Raw genomic sequence first — 24,613 nt, 5'->3', positions numbered from 1 at the left:
TGTTGGTTTAGTTTTCTTCCCAGGGATTTAAAACTTAAGCTTAGCCACAGTTGCAGGAAAGTTCATGGTCTGTAGATGTTGCAGGAGGTGAAGTAGGAATGTGCACAACGAGATTTATCTTAGGTTAACAAATTATCTTGATTTTATTTGTCATTAATCATTAATAGCCTCTGTAAAAAAAACAAACTATTTATTTCAATTCTTTTTTTTTTTTAAAGCTATGGGAGCCATTGCAAAAGAGTCAAAGGGCCACATTAGGCCCCAGAGCCGCAGGTTGCAGACCATGCCCTGGGAGAACCACAGCTGAAAATCTGCCCTGGCATCATAGTTCATCAGTTCTGGTCCCTCCGTGCTGATTCTGATGAGCGTGTACACTCTATCTGCGCTCCGCATGTTCTTCCTTTTTACTGCTGCTCTCAATGTGAGCTCGCACTCAGTGAAGGGCTCATTATGCCTGGCTCTGTTCGTGGACCGCGCGCACTTCAAAGGAGCACATTGGTGTTTATACTTGGTGCATTCATCATTGCATTACCAGCAGCCAAGTTGTGTGAGCGCGCACCGTCTCGTCATCCGCAGCGCGAATCGAGAAAGAGAAGTGCACTCTGTGGGACGTTACGAAGCGCTGAGCCGCTCTGTCACAAAATAAGGTCATCCATGCACTCGCACAGATGCGACCAGATTACATTTTCACTTGCACACACTGAAGAAATGGTCGCATATGCGACCAATTTGGTCGCAGTGTTGAGCCTTGTCATCAGATAAAGACAGGCTGTGTTGTAATGTCATACTAAAGTACTACTCATACTACGTCTGATGTCAAAATGAGTATGTAGTGCGTTCACATTAGATAGTATGGAATGATTGAGTACATGAGAAATACCCAGATGTATACTACATGGGGAGATTTTTTTTAATATGTACAGTGGGCTCACTAGTGATACTAAACCGTCCAATGATGCATTGCTAGCGGAATGTAAAATCACCTGGGACCGGCTTCAAGCTAAAAAAAAATCTAAATTCTCTTTTGGTAAATGTGTGATAATAGTAGTTAAGTGAGGGTGTATTTCATCATCCTGTAGTTTTTTACTTTTCAGGAAGTTTATTGCATGATTTCTGTCAGTTTCAGAGGTCACACGGAAGCAATATGAAGCTTTTTTACAAGAAATTTTTACAGATCTTCTGTGTTTCGTTTTGTTGTTTTATCTTTAGTCGGCCATAGAAAGTCAGAATTAGAAGTTAATGCATTGATTCATTGAATGAATATTTGATCATTTATTGTTGGAAGTAGAATGTGTTGGAGCCTTAGACGGATCACATCCTCAACGCTCATTTTTCTGCGTTTAACTCATATTTAGTTTTTTTAAGTCGTGACTCAGCCATTTATTTTTAGCGCCTGAAGCTGTTGTTGCTAGGATACAGTGTCTTAGGAGAGGCTGAAAAGGTAGAGGGACTGAATGGAAGAGAGGAGAGGAACGATGCTGAGGAGGAGAAGTCAGTGGGATCCAAATGACAAATCAACAAGCGATGAGTCAGCAGGGACATGTGCAGCGCGCGCACACACACGCAGTGGGCACGCTCTCTATTCCTGTGCTCTTTGTCTGTGTGCTCGCTCACTGCACCCACGCACGAACCCACTTACCTGTGTGATAATAGCTCGCCCACTTTGATTCAGGCCTGCTGTTGGTGTGTCTTTGCATGTTCTCATGGCATGCTGGTGTTTTATCGCATGGGTTCTCAGCCTTAAGATCAGGGCCTCATTTGCGGTCGCGAGACACTGGGAGGGGGTCCCCACATGCCTTGAAGAAACTATGCATATGTTTGTTTTTTTTTGTTTTTTGTTTTTACAGTTTGAGCCCATTTTTGCTTGTTTTTTACACTTTTTCTGCAACTACACCAAACTTACCATATTCTAACCTATTTTCATCACTTTTTCTTGCTACATTTTGACTCCTTTTTATTTTTTACCACTTTCAAGACATTTTCGGCTCTTATAAATCATTTTCACCAGTTTCCCACCTAATGCTGACCCATTATTGTCACTTTTAACCTCTTAATGATTATTTTTGCCAATTAACCACATTCACGATTTGTCATGCCCATTATTTGCCAGTATAAACTAATTGTTCCAATATTGACATTTTGAACCTTTTTACCACTTTTTCTGTCTGTTTTTTTGCAGCTCTGATTTGCGACTTTTAACCATCTTCTGTGGTTTTTAAAATCCCATTTCAGCACCTTTTCCACCATTTTTGGTCTTTTTTGATGCATTTTTTTCTGATTAAAACACATCTTTAAGATGACCACTGTTCTATGGTACAGTAACGTGCCGTTGTCCCCCTGAGGGATGCATATTGTTGCATGATTCACAGCTTTAGCTCCAACCCCATTGAAGTCCATGAGCAGCTCTTCTGTTCTTCAGCTGGTTTCCAGCTCCGTCACAGATCAGATAACAGCACGTGGTTATTAGTCACCATGAGTGGGCTTGTTTTTCTCTAACTTAAAATGCACTTTGTGCTGCTTTTAGGTTTTTTTTTTAGCAGCCACCTGCTCTTTGTGTAAGTAAACAGTTTGGAGTGAGAAAGTCTTATACAGCACAGCACACTTTCCTCGATTTTGAATCAACTAAGTTATGCAAGACATTTACATACATGATAGACTGAAGAATTCATTGATTTATGGATGAATTGTTACGCCCTTAGTCGGATTGCTTTTTCCATTAAGGTTGTAAATTTATTTTGTCTGTTTTCCACAATCACAAAGAATCTGAGGCTCTATTTTAGAATGACCTTTGTTGACTTTTTTCTCTACAAATGTGAGTCCTGGATGTACGTTTCTGATACTAATGAATGCGTAAATAACCAGCTCTGCAGAAGGCCTTATAAAGGATCTAAGTGTGATGAAGTAGAGAGGAAACGGTGAAAACAAGCAGAACGGTTGCTGTCCAGGAACAGACCTGAAGATCCAAGAATGAACGACAAGTTAAAGGCCTAGAATCTGAGTCTACGTTCTAAACTGAACAGCGTTGTGAGTTAGTGCCAAGCAGGTAGGTAGGTAGGTAGGTGGGTAGGGGTGTGTGTTCTGCATTTCCAGGTTTAGGAAGCGTTTCATAGGAGTGAATATTTGTCTCACAGCTCCTGATCTAGAAAAGCAGATTAGATAGCGATGTTATCGCTCATTTAAAAGGAGATTCATTTCTAAATCAGTTAGATAAATAATAATAATAAGGCTAGTATCTTTCTTCAGACTATCGTGCATTGTCCTTTTTGCTGCTCGTGCACAAGATAAGCTAATAGAGGACTGGGAGTGATGTGGATGGAGGATGGGTGGACTGGGGAGGACTTCAGGCTAAAGTGAAGGACGTGGAGTGAGAACATTAAATTCCTGATGATTTGGAGGTTGGTTTTAGTGCGTTGACCATATTTTGATTTCCCTAAAAGAGGAATCCACCTTGTGACGGTAACATACAATATAATGAATAAATAGGTTATCGTCAATAAGATTTAAAAATGTCTCTGTCTCTTTATAACAAAGACTTAAAAAAAAACTGAAATCACTGGTATCTCACCTTTATTATGCACTTTAACAATCTTAAAATCTCTCAATCATTGAAACAATATGAGAAATATCTCTTCTTAGACATTAAAATGATTACAAATAAAGCAAGACTTACAGGACAGTAAATATTCATTAAATATGCACTTCAATAAATAACCTTTTCAATTAAATCCACCACTATTTTGTCACTTTTTCCCTCTCTTCCTTTGGGACTTTGGTCCTTTTTCACATTTCCTCGTGTGTGACGATTTTGTCAAAGCAAAGCAGCATCTTTAATTGATTATTATGTATAGAGCAACTCCTTAGCTTTCAGAAACTGGTGGGATTTTTCAGCTAGAGCAAATATTAGCGGAGTTACGGTCATTTGAATTAACCTCTTCCCCGAGATTGCGTTCATGGTCCCTGTGAAACCTGGACAATTTAATTATCTTGTAAAATATCCCAGGACAGGACGTGAAAAGAGGACATTTACGGTTAAAACCAGATGTATGGTCACCCTAGTTTTAGGCTATAGTTGAACTTTTACACTCTTAATACGTTGGTTTATTTAAAGATCCAATAAAACAATGAAAAACCAACAGGAAGTGAATATCCGTCAAATCTAATTGGAGTCTTTATGACAAGTATATTTGGTATGTGACACAGACTGACAGTAATGTAGTTAAACCTGTCGACCGTCTGTCTTTCTCAGCCTGGAGCTGGTCTTTAGGCGGGAAATAGATCCTCGAGCCGTGTTCCCAGAGCTGAAATGATTGACGTGAAGAAGCTTTGATTCAGAACGTAAACATTTCTCAAAATAAGAAGTTCCTCTCCTTTTTTAAATGAGGTGAGAGCTGTACTTAAGAAGTCCTTTCACTTTTCAGTGGCTTTGTTTGCTCTGTGAACAAATCGCTGGGTCATACTTTACTACTTTCTGTGGTTTCCCGTGCTGCAGAAAAGCTTTGTCATGTTTAGGTCAAGCAGCGCCTCATGGCTTCATCGTTTCCAGCTCAATTCCTTTTTCCATGACTCACTTTGACTTTATTGGCACCTGCTTATAAAAGCTCTATGAATATAATAAACATACTCCTTTTATTCAGTGTTGTTTCAGACCTTTGATGGAGACCATCAATTTATAATGAATTATTAAATGTATTTATTGTAGATGTTGAAACCTGATTCCTATTAGTTTGGTATGATCTGTAAACATGCTGATCATTTAAACTGATAATGAAATACTTTCATTATTTGTTTTTACATTTTTCTACACCTCACACTGCTGTTTTTGACATGAACTGTCAAACAATTCCAAAACATTGTGTCGGAGTATTTTGATCACATTAAAGCCTTTTTTTAAATTTATTTCCCACTACAAGTACTAAATAAACCTTTTTTCTCTTTTTTTTTTTTTTACCTCTTCTGCGTTGCAAATGCTGCAGTCCGCCTCCCAATTTACACCATCACTAACCTTAAAGTGTTTTCACAGCCGACGTCGTTCATTTCACAATAAATGCTGTTTTGGCGCTGTGCATTACGTTTAATCTGATTGGTCGGCCATGATGTGATGCATTTGATTGTTGTCTGGTTATTTAAATTTTTGTACTTTCACAACGTTATTTGTATCATTTACTCAGTAACAGTTGGGTGTAGAAAATAATGTAAAAAATTACTTTTTAAATAATTGTACAACTAAAGTACAAGTACTCATAAAAACGACTCAATTACAGTAACGTGAGAACTTGTAATCCATTACTTTCACTTCTGCGTATAAGGATTTTACCTCGTGATATTTTATAAAATGAGCTTCATCAGGCAAGGTTTGCATGATGGAAATAAAAACAGAAATACTTTGAAATAATTGAGTCATGGCCTGACAGTCGCACCACGTGATATTTTGACACCTTGAATTACAGACGTAATTTTTGAAAATAAAGTTGTAATTTTATGGGAATAAAGGAATTTTGAGTGAATAAAATTGAAATACAAACAAGATGCTGTCTGCATTTAGTGAGATTATACTTTATTAGGATTCACACATAGTGAAATACTGGCCCATCATCACCACACTGTTATCAATTTATCAACTTTAAAGACACTTTGCAGACGTTTGTGTTTGTTTTGACCAAAGACTGTTTGGACCAGACTGATTTATTCTCCTAAAATTATGACTATTTTCAAAACATTTCCACAAACATTATGACTTCAATAAAATTACGACTTTTTTCTCATAATATTACGACTTTATTCTCGAAATATTACGACTTTAATCTCATTTTTTTTTATTTTAATGTGGCCCTAATACGCTGCTGTAACTTATATAAGTTACTACACATTTGACGTCTTTTTTGCATTGAAACATTTTTTAACTAAAAGAAATGCAGTTGGACAGAATATGAAGTAGGAACGTCACAGACCCAAATACTTAATTATTTCTTGTTTTTAGATCAGTGTGCGTTGATGACTAAAACACAGAGTGAACTTATCCTGCCAGTGTATTAATTAACCCACCTTCCAAACAGATGGACAAAGTTCAAATAAGAATTAATCATCTGGAGGCCAAACGCACACATTAGTAACCAGGTGTGTTCCTAACGTGATCACGGCCTGTCCTTTGATGTTTGCTCGTTGCTCTGCTCTGTGGTTGGTCCATTGGAGCCGTCTCATGACTGTTTCCTATCAAATGTTGACGGGCCAATAAAGAATAAACAGCCCCAGTGGTTTACTGGGCCAACCTGATGGCTGCTTCCAACACATCAGATGATCTGATGCAACAGTTTACGTTTTATTGGGGACGATTGTCTCACGCATCGCAGTCATAGAGCACACTGCACGGGTTCTTCACCTCCAGCATGTCGTTGGTGACGGATCGCTGACGCTGCAGTGTGCGACATGTTTTGTGCGATGCAGGAAACGTGTCGTAACCTTTGTATTCAGGGTCGTGTGTTTTTCTTTAGCGTTACATCAACACTCGCCAACCTTAGTATTGTTATATTGTGCCCATATGTTTCCCACTCTGGTCTTTCTCAGAATGTTTTTTTTTTTTTTCAAGGCACATCTGGTCCCAATAAGGTGTGTGTGTGTGTGTGTGTGTGTTACCATGCAGACTGTGAGCCTGGCCTTCTGTCAGAGGCTTTTACTGCCACCCACCGCTTTCCAACTCAAAGCCCCAACTTTTAACTCTGGAAAAGTGGACTTCTCTCTGCGTGTGTGTGTGATTAAAACCCAGAGCTTGTGTTTTGTCTGCACACATCTCAAGGCCTGTTAATCTGTTAATACGAGGCCGATCTTCCAGCTTTGATGCTGATAACTGAGAAGCTGTGATATGACTGTAGCCTGTGGGAACACATTTAACTGCTCGAAAAGGCACGAAAAACAAAAAAGAACTCAGGAGGTTTTGTCTCTTTTTTTTGTCTTTTTACAGTTTAGAAAAAAATGCAACAAAGAATTTGTTCAGCACCATGCAGACAAACCTGTGCATTGACGTGTCATCTAAAACGGCTATTCTCAACTCGTGGGTCAGGACCCAAAAGTGGGACGCGGAAAGCTGGTCAAAAGAAAAGTACTTAATGTCTCATTTGTCTTTTTTTTTTTGACATACATGCTGTGAAATGTATGTTGCACAGGAAAATATATTGATTTATGTTTTAAAAAATATTATATACGCGTGTTTTCAACAGCTATTTTTGAAAAACAAAATTTGATTGTTTGAATTAAAAAAATTGGGTTGTGATTTAATGTCAGTGGCAAAATGTGGGTCCCAGTTGAGTACCCCTTCTCTAAAATATATTTAGCTTGAAGACGTTTAAAAAATTTAGAATGGTTCATATTAGCGCTGGCTATATTTCATAGTTTTCTCTCAAAATGGCGATAAACGATATCAATCTCAATATTTTTAACTGAATGAAGTCTGACCAGAAAGACAACTCTGGGTTAAATTTGCTGATGCAAAATGTCACACTGGATCATTTATTAACAAACAGCGGCACAATATGTGCCACTTTTGACTTTTTCTCCTCTAAGGGACAGCACGTGTGAGTGAGTTCTGTAGTTCTGGGTTAAGACACACTCAGAAATCAATATAACTGCTTTTCATGCTTTTTTCAGAAGTTGAGAAAGCAGAGACTCCTAAAAATAAGCAAAATGCACTCTAAAATAAAAATATATCGTGAGGTGATATTTTAATTTTCCATATCGCCAAAAAAGAAATCTCGATTTATTTTGGATTTCAATATATTGCCCAGGCCTAGTTCCTATGCAGCTATGATAACTTTTTCATTGGAATCTTAAAACTCCTTTGATCAGAGAAATGTTCACATTTTTGTGTATTTCCTTACTTATAATTGTCTGTATTCTCCCAATAAAACATGTTTCTATCACGAGTGTTTCAGTCTTAATGTGGTTCATTGTTAAAATAACAAAGATAGTGTTTAAATCTTTAACCTTGATATCGTGACACGGAAGGGCGAGAGTGAGGAGATTAAAAATACTGGAGGTTGCGAGTGACTGCGCTGGCAACAAGTTGCTTCCTTTTATGTCATTTTCTCCGATAATGTGGTGATATCTATGTCTCAAAGTGGTTAAAGCACACGTGTCAAACTCAAGGCTATCTGAATGAGGAAGAATAACAAAAATAAATATGAAGAAAGACAATTTATAGTGCATGTATTAAAGTCTAGGATCGGGGGCCAAATCTGGCCCTTTAAAGCAACCAATTCGGCCAACAGTAGAAAATAATTAGACCTTTTACGTTTTTGTAAATGACCAACTTACACAGTTGGACATATGTGTCCTTTTAAAAACACAAATGATGTGACACCTTAATATTCTGTCCAAACTGCATTTCTTTTAGTTAACGAAAATGTTTAAATGCATTAAAAAAAACAAACAAATATGTCGTAACTTAGCATATATACATTTTTCCTTTCTTTAAATGTTACTTACTAAATAACTTCTGTATTTATTCTGTTATCCAAAGTGTCTGGCCATAACTGCTATTTTGAAAAAAAATAATCTCTAATTACTTTTTTTTTTGTCCTATTTTAGTCTTGTGTAAGATTTCAAAGTATTTCTGTTTTTATTTTCATCATAATATTAATACAAATCTTGGTCGATGATGCCCATTTTGTGAAATATAATGCGTTGAAATCCATATACGTCATTGACTCAACTATATCACATAATTGCAGTCGTTTTTTTTAACACAAATTGTTGAAATTATCCACAATTTTTCTAAAATCTCTTGTTCTCTACCAGGGTTCGCCTTCCCGGACTGGGCCTACAAACCCGAGTCGAGCCCGGGCTCTCGTCAGATCCAGCTGTGGCACTTCATCCTGGAGCTGCTGAGGAAGGAGGAGTACCACGACGTCATCGCCTGGCAGGGCGACTACGGAGAGTTCGTCATCAAGGACCCGGACGAGGTGGCCCGTCTTTGGGGCGCCCGCAAATGCAAACCACAGATGAACTACGACAAACTCAGCCGTGCGCTAAGGTGGGTGAAAAAACCTGTTAGTGAAAGCTTAAAGGGAAGGATTGTGTTCCTAAATGTTCTGTCTGTTCCTGTGGAAAGCTTCTATAGTCATGGTTAGCAGAGCTTTAGCATTAGATGGACTTTAACTGAACCAGTATCAGGTTACTGTAGCTGGACTCGTGTTTGCTTTCACCTGAAGATGAACTCTGGTAGTAAAATTAAACTAATTCTAGAAGAAAGAAAAAATGTTTTGGCATTATTAGAACATGAATTCAAACCTGCCATCTGACAGCTGCATCTAATGTTTTTTGCAAAGTTTAGAAGAAAATCTGGAAAGTATTTGTATTCATTTTGCTGTACTTTGATATTTCACTCAAAATAGTCAAAATAGATCTGCTAAAAATGCACAAACTGTATTAGATTTTAAGTTTTTACTAGTGTAGGCCTCAAAGATCAATAAATAAATCCATGAACATTTGCCCGAAAAAAAAGATGTAAATGGTTGAAATTTCAGCTTTTGTCTTTACTGTAAACACAAAGTTTTGTGCATTGCATTGTGGGATGTAGAGTCCCGTAGACGGATGTATTGAAGTTTTTTTCTTTGTTCTCAAAAGCTCTGCTAAAATTACTTCCCAACATATTTCTGGTGTTTTAACTGAAACTAATGTCAGTAAAATGGTGGGCGTTTATTTTGGGGGTTTACACGAAAAGATCTGAGTCCGTCTGAAATGTTATGTTTGGTTGAGTAAAGAGAGTCAAGCCAATCACTGTCCTCCTCGTCTGGTGAAGAAACATAAGAAATCACAGTCAGAATGTAGTGAAAACTCAAGGCCCGGGGGCCAAATCTGGCCCTTTAGAGCATTCATATCGGCCCACAGAAGATAATAGAAAATAAGAGAAATGCAATAATCACTGTAAACTACCAAATAATTTGGTTGTAGATATTTATAAATTCATGAAAACTCCAGAATATTTAAAAGTTCTGATATTTCCCACAAAATGCACTAATATAAAGAAAAGAATTTCACAAAATTGAGAAATGTTATTTACTGCATGGATAATGTCAGTGCTTTACAAACTGTATCAGTTATACATAGAAGTGCAAAATAAGGAACAATAACAGTGAAATTGCTATTTTTCCCAAATCTTGCAGCCCACTTAAGATCAAACTGTTCCATATTTGGCCCCTGAGCAAAAATATGTTTGACAGCCCTGGTCTAAGGGACTCCACATCCCACAATGCAATGCACCAAACTTTTTTGACATTGTCAATATGAGAAAGTTTACAGTGGCGATTGAAATAACAGCTCGAACAGTTTGTTTCAACCATTTACATCTTTTTTTTTTTTTTTTCAGCAACTGATCATGCAGCAACACAGTATAAGAAAAACAAACATACATAACAGGAGATGTTGAACTCATGAGTTTGTGTGTAAATGTCAAAGGTGTATGGAGAAATATTTGTTTTCAGGAGCCACAAGTTCATCTGTTTTTGTGTTTATCGTGCGTATCAACCGTTACATGTGTACATGCGTGCGTGCACACACACACACACACACGCACACACGCTCTCACACATCTGATCTCATCCTCACATACATGTGCAGTCAGAGCTGTCGCCTCCTATGTTGTAGGGTGGCGTGGGTCAGTTTGTCATGTTGATGACTACACACACACACACACACACACACACACACACACACACACACGTGCACGTTTACCACCTTGTTACATGTGATTCCTCCTACGGCCCATCTGTCCTGTTTCTTCCTCCATACTCTTTAATGTGTTATAGACAAACACTCTATTTTTGCCGCTGTTGCGTAACATGTTGATTTACTCCACCGATACTTAAACACAACAACTGTTGTTGACTGACGTGAATCTAATCCTCTGTAAAACATTGCCATGTGTTGAAAAGCCTTTAATCTCTCTAATGATGCCATTTTTTTAAGACACAGCTGGTGAATGAGTTTATTTTATATCAGTGTGAATCATAAGTGTGAGGTTGGATGCAGTGTTGGCGACTGGATGTGATGCAGCTGCATGACTTCAATCACAGTAGATTATTTTCCCAGTATAAACTGGTGGAGTGAGGGCTGCACTGCAGTGTGTGGGTGTCTCATCATCATCATCATGCATTTGGTCTGAATGAATGAGGGAAGCATTGTGTATAATATCTGAGTTCATTGGGTTTATCAGCACTTTAAACAATTTCTACCTCATCTAAAGTGAATTATTCCCCATGTAGAGCAGCTGGATAGAAACACATTCCACACAATCACAGTGGAGATTAAAACAAACTTGAGCAGCAATTTCTCAACTGGTTACATTGGTTTTTTTGAGCAAATGATGGATTTATATTATTATTATTATTTTACATCCTGAGCAGCTTTAAGGATAAAGTTATGTTAAAAATGTCACTTTTCTGCTTTTAAAAAATGCAGCGCTTGGACTAAGAAGATTTTTCCAGCCGTGATGTATCCACTCATACTATAGAATGTAACCTTTCTTTATTCTGTCTTTGTCGTTCCATTGAAGGAAGTTGAAATTGTTTTAAAAAAGCAGGATGCCTTCAACAGCTTCTGCTGAACACACACAGTGTGAGTGTGTTGTTTTCACATGTAAGTGCGTGGCCTTTTCCCCCCGACACGCTCAAAGCACCATCCATCATGTTGTGGGACAATATGTCCTCCAGCTCCGTCGTTGACACCCTCACGCCAAGCACTCACTGCCATTTACCTCCAGCACTGTGTGTGTGTGTGTGCGTGTGTGTGTGTGTGCGTGCGCGTGTGTTGTGTACGTAGCATTGTTGAGATTTTTCAGCCTGTTTTGTATGCTGTGAGGTCGCTCTGTTCATCGTGGACTTGTTAATTCCACTTGCAGGAGTGTGGAACCAAGTTTGAGAATTTGCTTGATGTGTGCGTGTGCATTTCCTCCTTCAGTGTTTCCACTCGTGTGTTTGTTGTTGAAACTTTAGGTTATTTACATAATCCCGGTTCTGTGAGTAATATGAGTGTCTCACTATGGGATGCATCCTCCATCTGCAGCCCTTGGAAGCATTTAGCTAATCTGTCTGTTTTGTATTAACTCTGTTTTATTTTCTGATTGTGAAGCAGTTTGTCATGTTTCTGCTCTAGAAAGGTGCTATTAAAATAAACCAATCTGCCAATCCTGATTAGCTGGTGAAATGTGTCAACTGGGAAATATCCACCTTAAATGACTTTACTGACTATTAAACTCCCCAAAATTATACCAAACGTGCTAAAAAGTGTTAATAGTCAACTACTGTTAGTATTTAACATATATATGCTTCATGTTACGCTGTAACAATACGATTACGTTGAAAAAGTTTTAACATGTTCTTTTGTGACACTTTTGTCTGTTTGAGAGGGACTAAAGCTCATGGAAATGTGACATCGTCCCAAAACATTATTTGTAAAACCTTTGAAAACTGCCAACCCGCTCAGCCATTTTAATGGAATGGTCACCAGTTAAACTCATCACCAGTTCAGCTAATACACTATCAGTTAAACCTGTCTTTGTACTAGTGCCTTCTCACATTTGAATTCAGTCATAATAATCTAAACCGCTTATTCGTTCATTTTCAGTCACAGGATAACATGATCACCAGTTTAACTGTAACATGTTGCGCTAGATTTTGAATGAGATTATGAGCAGAATTGGACATATTCATCCTGTTTGCGACACTTGCTAGACTTTCAGTCACCTGTTTTCCAGTGAGAAATGTTGTGTAAATGTGCAATATTGTCCCAAAACATGCAATGGAAGTATTTGTGTCGTATTGAGGCCTGATGTTGAAAAGAGGGGAAAAAACAGGTCCAGGTTTCACAAAGTGAGTTTTATTTTCTGTTGATTTTCTGTGATCACAGAAAGTCAGAGTCTCTACTCTAGTTTATTTTATTTATTTTTTCTCCTTTAGAAGTGCTGAATGGACCAGCACGCTCAAATCTCTGTACATCTCATCCAAACACGTGTATCAATCACACCCAACCACTTTTTAATAGTGGAAGATATGGTGGAAATATCTATCTTTGCCAAAAACATGACTAGATTGTGTCTGTGTTTTGTTTCAGGTAGTTGATCTGAAATCTGTAACAATGGAATGATATAGAGGGCTGACTGTCACTTTAAGGTCAAAGAGTTTTTACTTTTCTCTGCATTTAACAAAAACAACCGCAAACCGTGTCGGTTGTAACATTTTTTATTGATATGTGATGTTCTCTAAAGCTCTCTACCTTTTAAATTGAGTTTAAAATGAATATATACGCTTTCACGTCACACGGTTCTCATGTTGATGGTTTTGTGAGTTTATCTCAGGTGACTTTGTCAGTGCCTGGAGGTTAAAGTGTAAATAACAGTGTGTGGGTCACAGACGTCTTGTGAATTAATCAGCTTTCGTCGCCGTGTGTGTTTTTCTGTTGCTGCCCATGGTTATGTGCCTGTTGTTCCTTGTGTGTGTGCGCGTGTGTGTGTCAGACAGCTCTTCACTCCCTGAGTCATTGATGCACTGAATGGTTCACACACACTTTGTTCTTCTCTATCAAACTGGTGATGAATCTCACATGTTGCCGTTCATGGCGGTGACTAAACGCTGCATCTGTGATGATGACCGTGTTCATGGAAGTGCACGCCATCATCAGCCTGACTGATGTAGGATGAGAAACACTTCCTCGCACTGGTTACAGGTTCTAATGTTGTTGGTGCTGCTGTTTTCACACACTTATAATGGCCCTGCCTTTGTCACCCACTGCGTCACGTCGTCATTATACTGCCTTTTTTCTGATGTAATTTAGAGAATTGATGTTGAGAGTGTATGTTATTTAGAAAGGTTCATGGCAGGTGAGGCACTGACTCTTGAACAGCCGAACAAATGTATAAGATGAACACAAACATGTTATGTTTATTGTAATGAAGCACTGAGTCTGTTTTGAGAGCTCCCCGTGCTGCTTATATTTGCTCAGTATTTAAGGAGAAAGAGAATAAAATCAGCAGTTTTGTTGATAAAAATGGTTGATTATGTATAACAATTATATGCTTATAATTAAGGGTGTAAAAAAAAAAAATTTATTTGCCAATATATCGCGATATTTCACCACGCGATTATCGTATAGATCAAAAAAAATAAATGTCCAAACCATGTTTTTTTTATTAAGAAAAAATAATTTAAAGCAAAAACAAGTCAATTTGTACCAAAACACACAACCCCAGCCAAACTGCTCAGTACTGACGATGAGTTTGATCAAATGATGGCGACTGATTTCAAACCCTTTTCCATTGAGGACTAAAGTTTTACTAAATTAGGCAAAAATACTCTGAACATGAAATCTTAAATTTTTGCAACATTAATGTAAAACGTTAGGCTACAAAAGTTCCTGAATTAAGAACGTTCAAGAATGGAAATAGTCTGGTACTTATCTGTTAATTTGGTTTTAGTTTGATTGATTGAAGTGTTATTTTGAATTTGAGAACAAATAAGTTATGGCAGCTCTTTTGTTGATATAATACAAATGTACCACTGCTATGGCTATGTTTTTTTTAATTTTTTTTTATTTTATGATATACAGATATAGAACAGTTGCACCGTAGTCTCAGTTTCAGCACGTCTTCCCAGTGCAATATGTTTCTGAAAGCAGTGTTTCGAACCATTAATAAGATCAAATTATCTTTCAAATATGATTAGCTGTGCTTTATATGAGTGGATTCAAATTCCCAATATATTGGACAAGTTATAATTTAACTATTCTTAATGGCACACTCATTAAGAAGAACATTTCTAACTGGTACTCCACGTCACAAATGTTGCTGACCCCTGATGTAGAGTGGCGGGGCCTACCAGAGACAGACATACTGTAAAAAAATACAGAAATTAAATAAATATTCTTCAGTTGAAGAAGGTGTTTTTCTCTAATTACTTGATGGATATAAAATGGGTGCGATTGTCACTGTGTTGTTGGGAAATGGACTGACACAAACTGACGGGATGAGCTCGTTGCTGCTGAACAACACAAAGCAGCTCTTTTACAATGAAACATCCTGAATGAGACAAAGTTTTCCTGTGAAGAAATCTATGAACGTGTGGCTGGGTGGTGAAGCTCTCAATGAGTCACCACGGATCGTTTTATCATCCTGTCGACGAGCTGTCGGTGCTCTATTCACCCCTCTCTCCATCACCGATGACTAATGCACTCACACAAAGTGAGGCCGAGTCCAAAGAGGCGGTTTCACTTCCCTCTTTGACCGATTTCAGCAGCCTCACTACAGTCTTTGTTTCATTAAAAACTGGGAATGATGGGCATCGATATCAATACAGACTCAAACTGGTGATGTACAGTATGTCAACAAAACCCAGTTTTGTTACGTGTCTCTCTTTTCTATACAGTCTGTTCTGTGAGAAACGTTTTGGGATTGGTCAGTGTTGTTGTTGTTGTCCCGCCCCCTAGGACAGTTACAGTTAGCATACGCTGTGCTTGTGAAAGTGTGTGGCATGCCCCCTGGTGGGTAATGGAGGTATGACAGCCAGGTGGGGCGCGACAAACAGGAGGAAACATTTTCAATTTCATGCTAATCTTCATAAAAACCTTTCTTCATTGACAATAAGTCTAATCAACACTAAACAAAGCGCCTACACACAAAGAAAGTAATAGTTAATAGCAATGTTGTACCGATACTAGTATATGTAGAAGACCTGATACGGCACTAAAATGCTGGCATCGGTATCGGCAAGTACTAACTATTAACACACCGATACCATTTACAGCATCAAACTCCTCACTCAAACTACTATTAATAGTTCGCCGAACGAAAGAATAAGCCGCCGAACACCATCACCAAGGGATCTGGGTCTCACCTTCTCCCCCCAGCAGCAGTATCAGCGTGTATCGTATCACCGATACTACGCAACTTTGTATTGGTATTGGCATTGGGACCAAAAAAACGGCATCGGAACAACACTAGTTAATAGACTGCATTAGATATGCGACCAGGAATAAAACATAGAACTAAAGTGCAAAAATAATCATTTACGTAGGCATGTGAAGTGGAGCGGAACAATAAACATACTTTCAATATCTAACTCTAAAAAACACATTTTTTCTATTTATTTTTTTTGTCACAGATTTTTGGGTTATTTCTTGTATTTTTGATCACTGCTCTTTTACATTTGTGTTTTATGCAGGTGATTTGTTGAATTTAGTTTTTGATTTATTATGAATCAACATGCTCCCCATGTGTTATTTGTCAGGATTATTTGGGGGCAAAGATTAAGAACCTCTGATTTCTTTACTTGTTCTTTCAGCTGTTTTCTCTGTTCTCCTGCCTTTGGTTTAATTCATTAAAGCATCACGTCATGTTACTGAAGGTGAAATGGTTTCTATTTGTTTGGTCTTCAGGTATTATTACAACAAGAGGATCCTCCACAAGACCAAAGGGAAGAGATTCACCTACAAGTTCAACTTCAACAAACTGGTGCTGGTTAACTACCCCTTCATCGACATGGGCTCAGGTCTTTACCCCTTTTTTTACTCAACCTTTTACAAAATAAACTAGTGAATGTCTGTGAAATCTGTCCCCTAAAACTCCAGAACCAGTGGTTAGCACCGTTGTATCTGTGTATTAGCTGAAGTGGTGACCATTTGAACTGGTGATTGAAGCTAGAAGTTCTCAGTCAAAAGTTTTCACATAATTTCTATGGACGTTACATCATTCGACAGCTTGGGATTCACACTGGAATAATTTATGTTGGAAAAAAGCTAAAAAAGTGTTTTAAAAGTAAATAGTTTAATAAATATTTACATTGTTCGTCAATTAGAAAATGTTTCTTGGTTTTTTTCTATAATTTTTACATTCTTGAGCAGGCCGAATTTGATGCTCTAATTGGCCAATAGAAAACAGTCTTTTCTGCTTAAAACAAACATAAAAACCAACTTTTTCTGTTCAGTTTTTAATAATAAAAAGTAATGGAAAAAAAACAGATTTTCTATCTGTGGCTAAGTCGCTTCTACAAATAACTTCTACTTTGTTCTAAGTAGATGGAAATGATGAGACAAAGGTGTGTGTGTGTGTGTGTGTGTGTGCGCGCGCGCGCGCGTTGTCTGAGTAGCGTGTGTGTTCCCCATAGACAAACGCTCTGTTCTGGTCCCAGTAAACCCAGTCCCATTGGCGCACCAGTAGAGCGAGCTCTGAAGTTAACTCGTAGATCGGTGTAAAACGTGCCCATATGGAGTGTTGGATTGTGGGTAACAAAAGTGTAGCACGAAGCTTTAATTATAGCCGCCGTGTGATGTGGCCCACACACTTACATGTTGTGATAGCATGGCTACACACACACACACACACACACGCACACACAGGAACCCAGCCCATGTTTGCCATGGCAGAAAGTTCCACTTTTCCTACACTTCTTCTGGCTCAGGCTGCAGCGCCACAGAAACCAACACTTCTCTGTTTTCTGTCAGAAAAAAAGCAATTGTGTGAATGCTGAGTCAGCACATGCCATGTTCACATCCCTTATTCTGTGCTGCTGTTCAGTTTTTTACTCTTTCACACTTTATTTCCCTTTTTAAAGGCATCCTCCACTGTTTTTACAAATGTGGACTAAAATCTTTAAAATGTACGTAGTGCATCTATGTCCAACAAAACTCATTATTATACACCATATTTGTTTTGTTAACACAGACCCACTGCCTGTACACATCCTAATGTTTTCTATTGGACTGAAGCGTTCAGCCTCATTTTTAGATCATTTTGCAGCTTTTTCACTCAAAATGACAATTTGTGCAACTTTTAGTTTCTCTAAAAAACCAGGAAAAGTTAAAGATTTTCAATGTAAACGTCTTTTGTTTATAGAAAGAAGAATAAACTGTTGTGACCTGAAAAAAATCCGCATGGGGCGTGAGTTCCAACTCTGTGGTTTGGTTGTAGACAACGAAGCAGAGAATAAGAGCTCTCCTAAGGGACCTTTACTCTCCCTTAAACAGTGCGCTGACACGCTCTGGTGGCTGAAGTTGGCGAGTAAATCTTTGATCGTCCCTGTTCTTTCTTGCAGGTCGAGGAGTTCCACAAAGTGCCCCCCCAGTTCCCACCGGAGGCAACCCACTTCCGCTTCCCCCCTCCACGCCCTCTGATGTGCTCTCGTCCAATGAGGAGCTGCGCAGCCCAGGCATGTTCAGCAGCGTGGCACGCCGCATGGCCCCGGCTCCGTCAGCGACTGCAGCGACGGCACCTCCACCAACTCTGACTGGAGGAGGGGGGTGGGGCTGGACGAGCGGGCGGTGGGTCCAGAGCGGGCCTTCAGGGGTCTCCTCCCCCATCGCCTTCCCCACGACTCTCTGTTCAGGCTCTACGGCGGAGGGTCCAACCCAGGGGGGCTCCCCAGGCCAGCTCCTAGGGTGCACCCCGACCCTCTGTCCCCCTTCCCCGTGTCCCCCCTACCGGGCCCCGGGGGTCTGCTGGGCCCCACTCTGTCCCCGGCTCTGTCCATGACCCCCACCCCCCACCTGCCCTACACCCCCTCCCCCCCCTGTCGTCCCCCATGATGGGCTCCCACTTCTCCTTCAACCCTGAGGACATGAAGCATTACCTGCAGGCTCACACCCAGTCCGTGTACAACTACCACCTCAGCCCCCGCGCCTTCCTCCACTACCCCAACATAATCATCCCTCAGCCGCACCGCCCCACCCCCGAGAAGCCCCCCGCCCATCACCTGCATGCCCCCGCTCTGTCGCTGTCCCACCCGCTCAGCGAGGATGGCCTCCAGCACCCACCCTCCTCCTTCAAGTTCAAGCTGCAGCCCCCGCCGCTCGGACGCAAGCACCGAGCGGCCCCTTCATCATCATCATCCTCCTCCAGCCAGTCCTCCTCCTTCATCGCTCAGATGTCCAGCTCTGCTCTGCCCGGGGCACCGCCCAAGATCAAGGTGAGCGTCCACATCCAGGGGACAGAGAGCCGTAGGGTTAGCATTAGCATGCCTCAGCACGCACCCCAGGATCGCTAGAACTTAAACACTAAGGTTGTGTTAGTGTGAGTACATTAGTGTGACATTTCTAAGTCTGATGTCTAAATGAGTATGTAGTGCGTTTACATTACATAGTATGGAAAGATTGAATATGTGAGAAAAACCTGGATGTGGGGACATGGTTGGTACACTAGTGATACTCAACCACCGCATGATGCATTGTGAGGGGAATTTAAAAAAGCATCTCTTTTTGGCTTACATGAGCTTTTAATCGTTTTGTAAATATTGCTCTTGTTTTGAAGTTTTTATATTTGCTGAACTGGTGTTTACCTGTGACACGTCACAGCAGAAGCATCTGTGCAGGATTTCATACGGCGTGAGGGTGATTCTCCTGTTGTCGATAATAAAAGGTTTTCAAAATAATATTTTGGGATGATATCAGACACTTCAATGGGAATTTTCCTGTTAAACATGAGGCTCAGGGTTAGCAGTGTGGCTAACGGACATGCTAAACTCATGCAACTTAATCTTCATTTTATAAGTCACTGTAAGCATATAAAATGTTAGCTTATTAATAACTCTATTAACCCTGTTTAACATGTTTGGTACAAGTTTAGGAAGTTTGATAGTGAGTAAAGTCGTCTGAACTGGTAAAGTTTAACCATAAATTTTGTATTTTTTATGTTGTGTTTATTTATTTTTTACTCCATAACCATGATGGCGTTGAGTGTAACCATGTGACCGTGTCTCTTCTCAGGTGGAGCCCATTTCTGACATTGAGTCTGAGGAGGAAGTGGAGGTGACCGACATCAGTGAGGAAGACGAGTTCAACCACAACCATGAGGATGATGAAGGTAAAGCCTTCTCCTCCAATCATCTCCATCCTCTTCATCAGCAGCTGCATCAAACCAACGGGGCGTCCTCCCCTCCTCCTCCACCTCCATTGCTCCTCCTCACGACGACGACCCCGACGACGACGAGGAGGTCTTCAAGACTCCGGCCACGCCCTTTTCTCCCCCGGCAACGGTCCTGATGATGAAGAGCGAGTCGCTCCTGATGATGAAGAGCGAGCCGGGCCAGGCGGCTCCCATCAGCCCCGGCGGCACGCGCTGCATCCCCCTCAAGCAGCGCTTCAAACGGCGCTGGAGCGAAGACCAGAAGATGGAGGCGGACGGAGAGAGGGACGAGGCGGAGGACAAGAAGGTGAAGGCGGGGGTTGAGGAAGAGGAGAATGGAGGAGGGGGAGGAGTTATGATGGGCCTGATGCTGCCGCCGCCGCCCACTCAACGTAGGGCGAGCTCTGAGCTGCAAAGAGCCACGGCTCAGCTTTCCCTGGAAAACACAGGCTGCTGAACACACACACACACCTAAATGTGCAGAGAACGAAGCTTCGACGCACACAAAAAAAACACTACACAACACGTCATGGTTGGGGTCAAATACATTTTTTTAATTACAATTACGTCTTTAATTATCCGTGTTCAATTATGATTATTGTGACCGGCATTTTTCCCCAAATTACAATTACAATTATACAATTATAATTTTTTTCCCTCAAATGTCAATTACAATTACATTCTCAAATACTAAAGTTAAATTACTAAATTAATCACAATTACTGAGCCTATAAAAAACGTGACCTTCCTCTTGTGTTAGCTTTCTGTTAGCATCTCTATGATAATTCAGCTGTAAAATACACTAAAAAATACATAATCTTTCATCTAATTAGTTTTTTTTCTTTTGTTAAATTGTTAGGCTTCATTATTCATGAAAATATTGGTATTAATATTTCTGATGTGTGCGTTAAAGCCAGTATAGCCCTAGATTTACAGGTTTTTCCCAACCAAATATTAAAATGGTCCATTTTATGCCTTGGTACGGTCAGTTCGCTAATGATCATTGTTCCATTTAAAAATGCCCACATCAAAAATATGAATACCAATATATTCATTGATTAGGAAGCCTAACAAGTGACCAAAAGATGAGAAACAAATATTTGGATGATAAGTTTATCATTTTTAGTGTGTTTTACAGATGATTTAAGACGTGGGTTAAAACTTACTGGTTATCATAAGAGATGCTAACAGAAAGCTAACGCTAGAGGAAATGTACGCTTTATAGGCTTATTTATTAAAGGCTCAGTAATTGTGTGATTAATTGTAATTGAGAACGTAATTGATTTCAGGGGGGGGAAAATAATTGTAATTGGTGAAAAAGCTGGTCACCGTAATCATAATTGAGTTGTAGTTAAACAAAAATAAATAAAGACGTAATTGTAATTTAAAATTGTAATTGACCCGTACACAACCTGCACACCAGCAGTTCGTCACCAGTTCCTTCTTCAGGCGACGGGACGGGACAGCACGCCTCCATCACCACCACAAACAGCAGCAGGATTCAAACACTAAACCTTCACCCAGTGCCAGTTCTTAACGTCAGTCCCTCCACGTGTTCCTGATGATGACACGTAGAAATGACCCACACACATTACCACGTGATTGTGTTTCCACAGACTGAACCGTAACCACGAGCAACGGACGCTTCTTCCTCCTCTCTGTGTTTTGTGCCTCGGCGTTTCAGGGCATTGAACGAGGACGGCGCCGAGCGTGGACATGAACTCCGGCGACTCGTCACACACGTAGACGGACTTTATTTTTTTAGGTTCAAGCAGCGAACAAAGCAGTCGGATAACGAGTGTGCCTTTAAAAAAAAAAAAAAAAAAAAAAAAAACGCCAACATGAGTTTTACCACAAAGCCCCAGCACACCACACACACACACACACACAATCAATCACACGCACACACACTACCAACATGCCTTCTGTTTTTGTAAAAGATACAGAAAAAAGCAACTATTTTATTCAAGTATGTAATAAATTCAAATATTATATTTCATTATTCTCCTTTGATACGAATCAAACAGATCCTGCTATTTTTAAAAAGCTCGCGTCGTGTACATAAATATAAATACATAAATCTATTTCCTCTTGTTGCCTTTGCCTTCTCGTAACCTTCGCCGCCATCACAGTTTTTCTGTTTGTAACGTGAGCGACGGACCAGCTGACCTGAAGTCATGTTTACCCTGTGGTGAGGGCGCGTTTGTTTACTGTGTGCGAGCGTGGCAGCCGGGCGGGGTTTAGATGAATCAAATGATTTTTAAAAATGGCGAGATCAAACGGATGAGATCAAAGCATCATTTTTAGTTCATTTAATTTCACTGATTTTAAATCAAAGAACTACGTTACTGTAATTTTTTTCAAATGTTTCATATTCAGCTTTTGTAAAATAACTATAAACAAACCGTTTGGATTCATGTTGACACGAATGAAACAAACCACATAATGACGAGTTTATCAAATTTAGACATTTGCACAAAATATTTGAATAATTAAAAATGTGTTTTGTTACATTTGGATTTGAGCAGCATTAAAGATGGATGTTCATGCTTTAATCAGGATGTGTGTGCGTCTTTTTGCATAGTGTTTTTTCGTAACGTGTCTTTGTATAGTGTGTGTATTTTCGTGGTGTATGCGTCTTTTCGTAAAGCACGCGTGTGCCTTTTCATAAAGTGTGTGTCTTTTAGTGACTTATTTTTCCACCACACTCTGTCCTGATTGGCTCTGATAGTGAAACCCCGCCCCGCTCTGAGCGGGCGTGTGCGCTCGCACCGTGCTGCCTTCCTCACCCTCAGCGGCTCAAACTTGAAGCATCGTTTCTTTGAATCTTTCCTGTATTTTATTATATTTTTTATTCCTGTAATTATTCGTTTATTAATACAACTTTTTGTTTGATAATGTGGCTCCGCCCCCTCCTCTCCGTGGCTCCGCCCCCCTCCTATCCATCAGCTGCTGGTTTCCAGTTCTCATTCCAGTTTGCACTCGTTCCAGTCTGCGGTGCAGTGGGTTTTTTTAAACCTTGTTTTTATTCTTTTTTTTCTTTTCTTTTTTTTGTACTCGTGCTGATTTAATAACCGTTACCATAGAAACGAGGAGGGTCACATGATGAGTCGTGTTTTCATGTCGTGTATATATTTTTTTCCTTTTTTTTTTTGGAGGCCTCTGTAAGAGCGACGTTCTGTTTAACCCATGTATTATTATTATTTGACATGTACACATACACACACACCTCGGGTAGAGATGGACTTTATTTCTTTTCGGTTTATCTTTAATCTGTTCATTTTCATTTGTAATTAAAATAATAATCAGGGTTCATTAAAAAAAAAGGTCAAAATGTTGTTCTGTCTTTATTTCATTTATTCATTGATTGAAGAAATATTTTTACCTTTTCAGACGTTTCTGCTGCTGCTGCTCGTGGGAACCTGTCGTTGCTCTAACATTAATTTTAGAGCAAGAATCACAGAATTTAGCTGATACTTTATGTACGACTGGGATTTCAACGTGAATCTATCAGAAGTGACAACAGTTTCAAACACGTGGATGAGGAGACTTTTTTTAGGTCGGAAGTGGACCATCGAAGGCCCCTCGCTTTGTGCAGGCCCTCCAAAAAAACATACGAAATGACTTCGAAAAACACACAAATGTAATTAAAAATACAAAAATGACTCAAAAACACACACAACGGCCCCATGGAAACACAATGAGAAACAAAATTAACAAAATGATGGATGCATATACAGATATACACAAAAAATTACAACAAAAATACACAGTTCATTTTGAAAAATTGTCAAACCCACGAAAAGATTCCAAATTCACGGAAATTGACTGAAAAATGCAACAAATACTTAAAAAAAAAACACAATGGGATTCTGAACACACAAAATGAGTATATGCATAAAATGTGAACAAAAACACAGAAATTGACAGAACAACAAAATACACACGATAACAAAAATGCACGACACATTACACAAAATAAACAGAATGCGTCTGAAAACACACACAATAAGAAAAAACAAAACCAAAGGACAACATAAACCTACAAATAACAGAAATGGCAAGAATGTATTGGTTCCTGCATTAAATATGTACATTATTTATTAAATAGGTTTAATTCTTTATTTTATTTTTTTTTTAAACAAAAAAAAATGAGAAACTTGAGATTGTTTTTATTAATTAAAACCTTTTGTACATATTTTACTTATCTCTTTTGGTCGGTTTTAGGTTACAAACTTTAATGTGATCTGTTTAAATTTAGAATAAGATTAAAGAACTTTAGATGCTGTCATAAAATCATGCCTTTTGTTTTCTGTTTGCTCTCTGGCTCCCTCTACTGGCCTCCATCAGCACTGCCAGTTCAACTCTTGATAATTTGGCATTTGCCTGTAGTTTTACATAAAGTAAAAGGAATTATTAAGTCTAGACTTATTGTTTTTGTGTCTGGAAAAGTACAGAATCAGAACATCTTCCTCCTACATTCACATTCTAGTGATTCCAAGGATTTGCCAGATTTGGCCCGATTTCCTGCTCTGATGATCCGAGTTTGTCCCGCAGACCTTTAGTTTAACACTGTGGTCATTGTAGGTTCTAATATTCAAGTTCAGGCCATTAAAATATGAAAACGTGGCATGTTTTCATCTTCCATTCATACGACTACACCGTAATGTACCTAATAAAGTGGCAGCTGATTTTTAGTGTCTTTCATCTCTTTGTGTTTCCTTCGTTAATCATTTTATT

At 39.3% G+C, this 24,613-nt stretch overlaps 1 protein-coding gene across 1 annotated transcript in view; it reads left to right on the top strand.

Annotated features, from left to right (window-relative positions):
* Positions 1 to 20,497, top strand: part of erf (Ets2 repressor factor) — a 48,396-nt gene extending 27,899 nt beyond the window's left edge. Inside the window, 7 exon segments of the mRNA XM_028462006.1 lie at positions 8,788 to 9,022; positions 16,414 to 16,526; positions 18,069 to 18,212; positions 18,215 to 18,538; positions 18,541 to 18,938; positions 19,735 to 19,918; positions 19,921 to 20,497. Of these exon segments, the coding sequence (XP_028317807.1) occupies positions 8,788 to 9,022; positions 16,414 to 16,526; positions 18,069 to 18,212; positions 18,215 to 18,538; positions 18,541 to 18,938; positions 19,735 to 19,918; positions 19,921 to 20,330 (1,808 nt within the window). The 3' untranslated portion in view covers positions 20,331 to 20,497.
* Positions 20,498 to 24,613: the final 4,116 nt, after the last annotated feature.

Source organism: Gouania willdenowi, chromosome 11, assembly GCF_900634775.1.
Source record: "Gouania willdenowi chromosome 11, fGouWil2.1, whole genome shotgun sequence".
Lineage (NCBI taxonomy): Eukaryota > Metazoa > Chordata > Actinopteri > Blenniiformes > Gobiesocidae > Gouania > Gouania willdenowi.
This window is presented reverse-complemented; position numbering and strand designations above follow the sequence as displayed.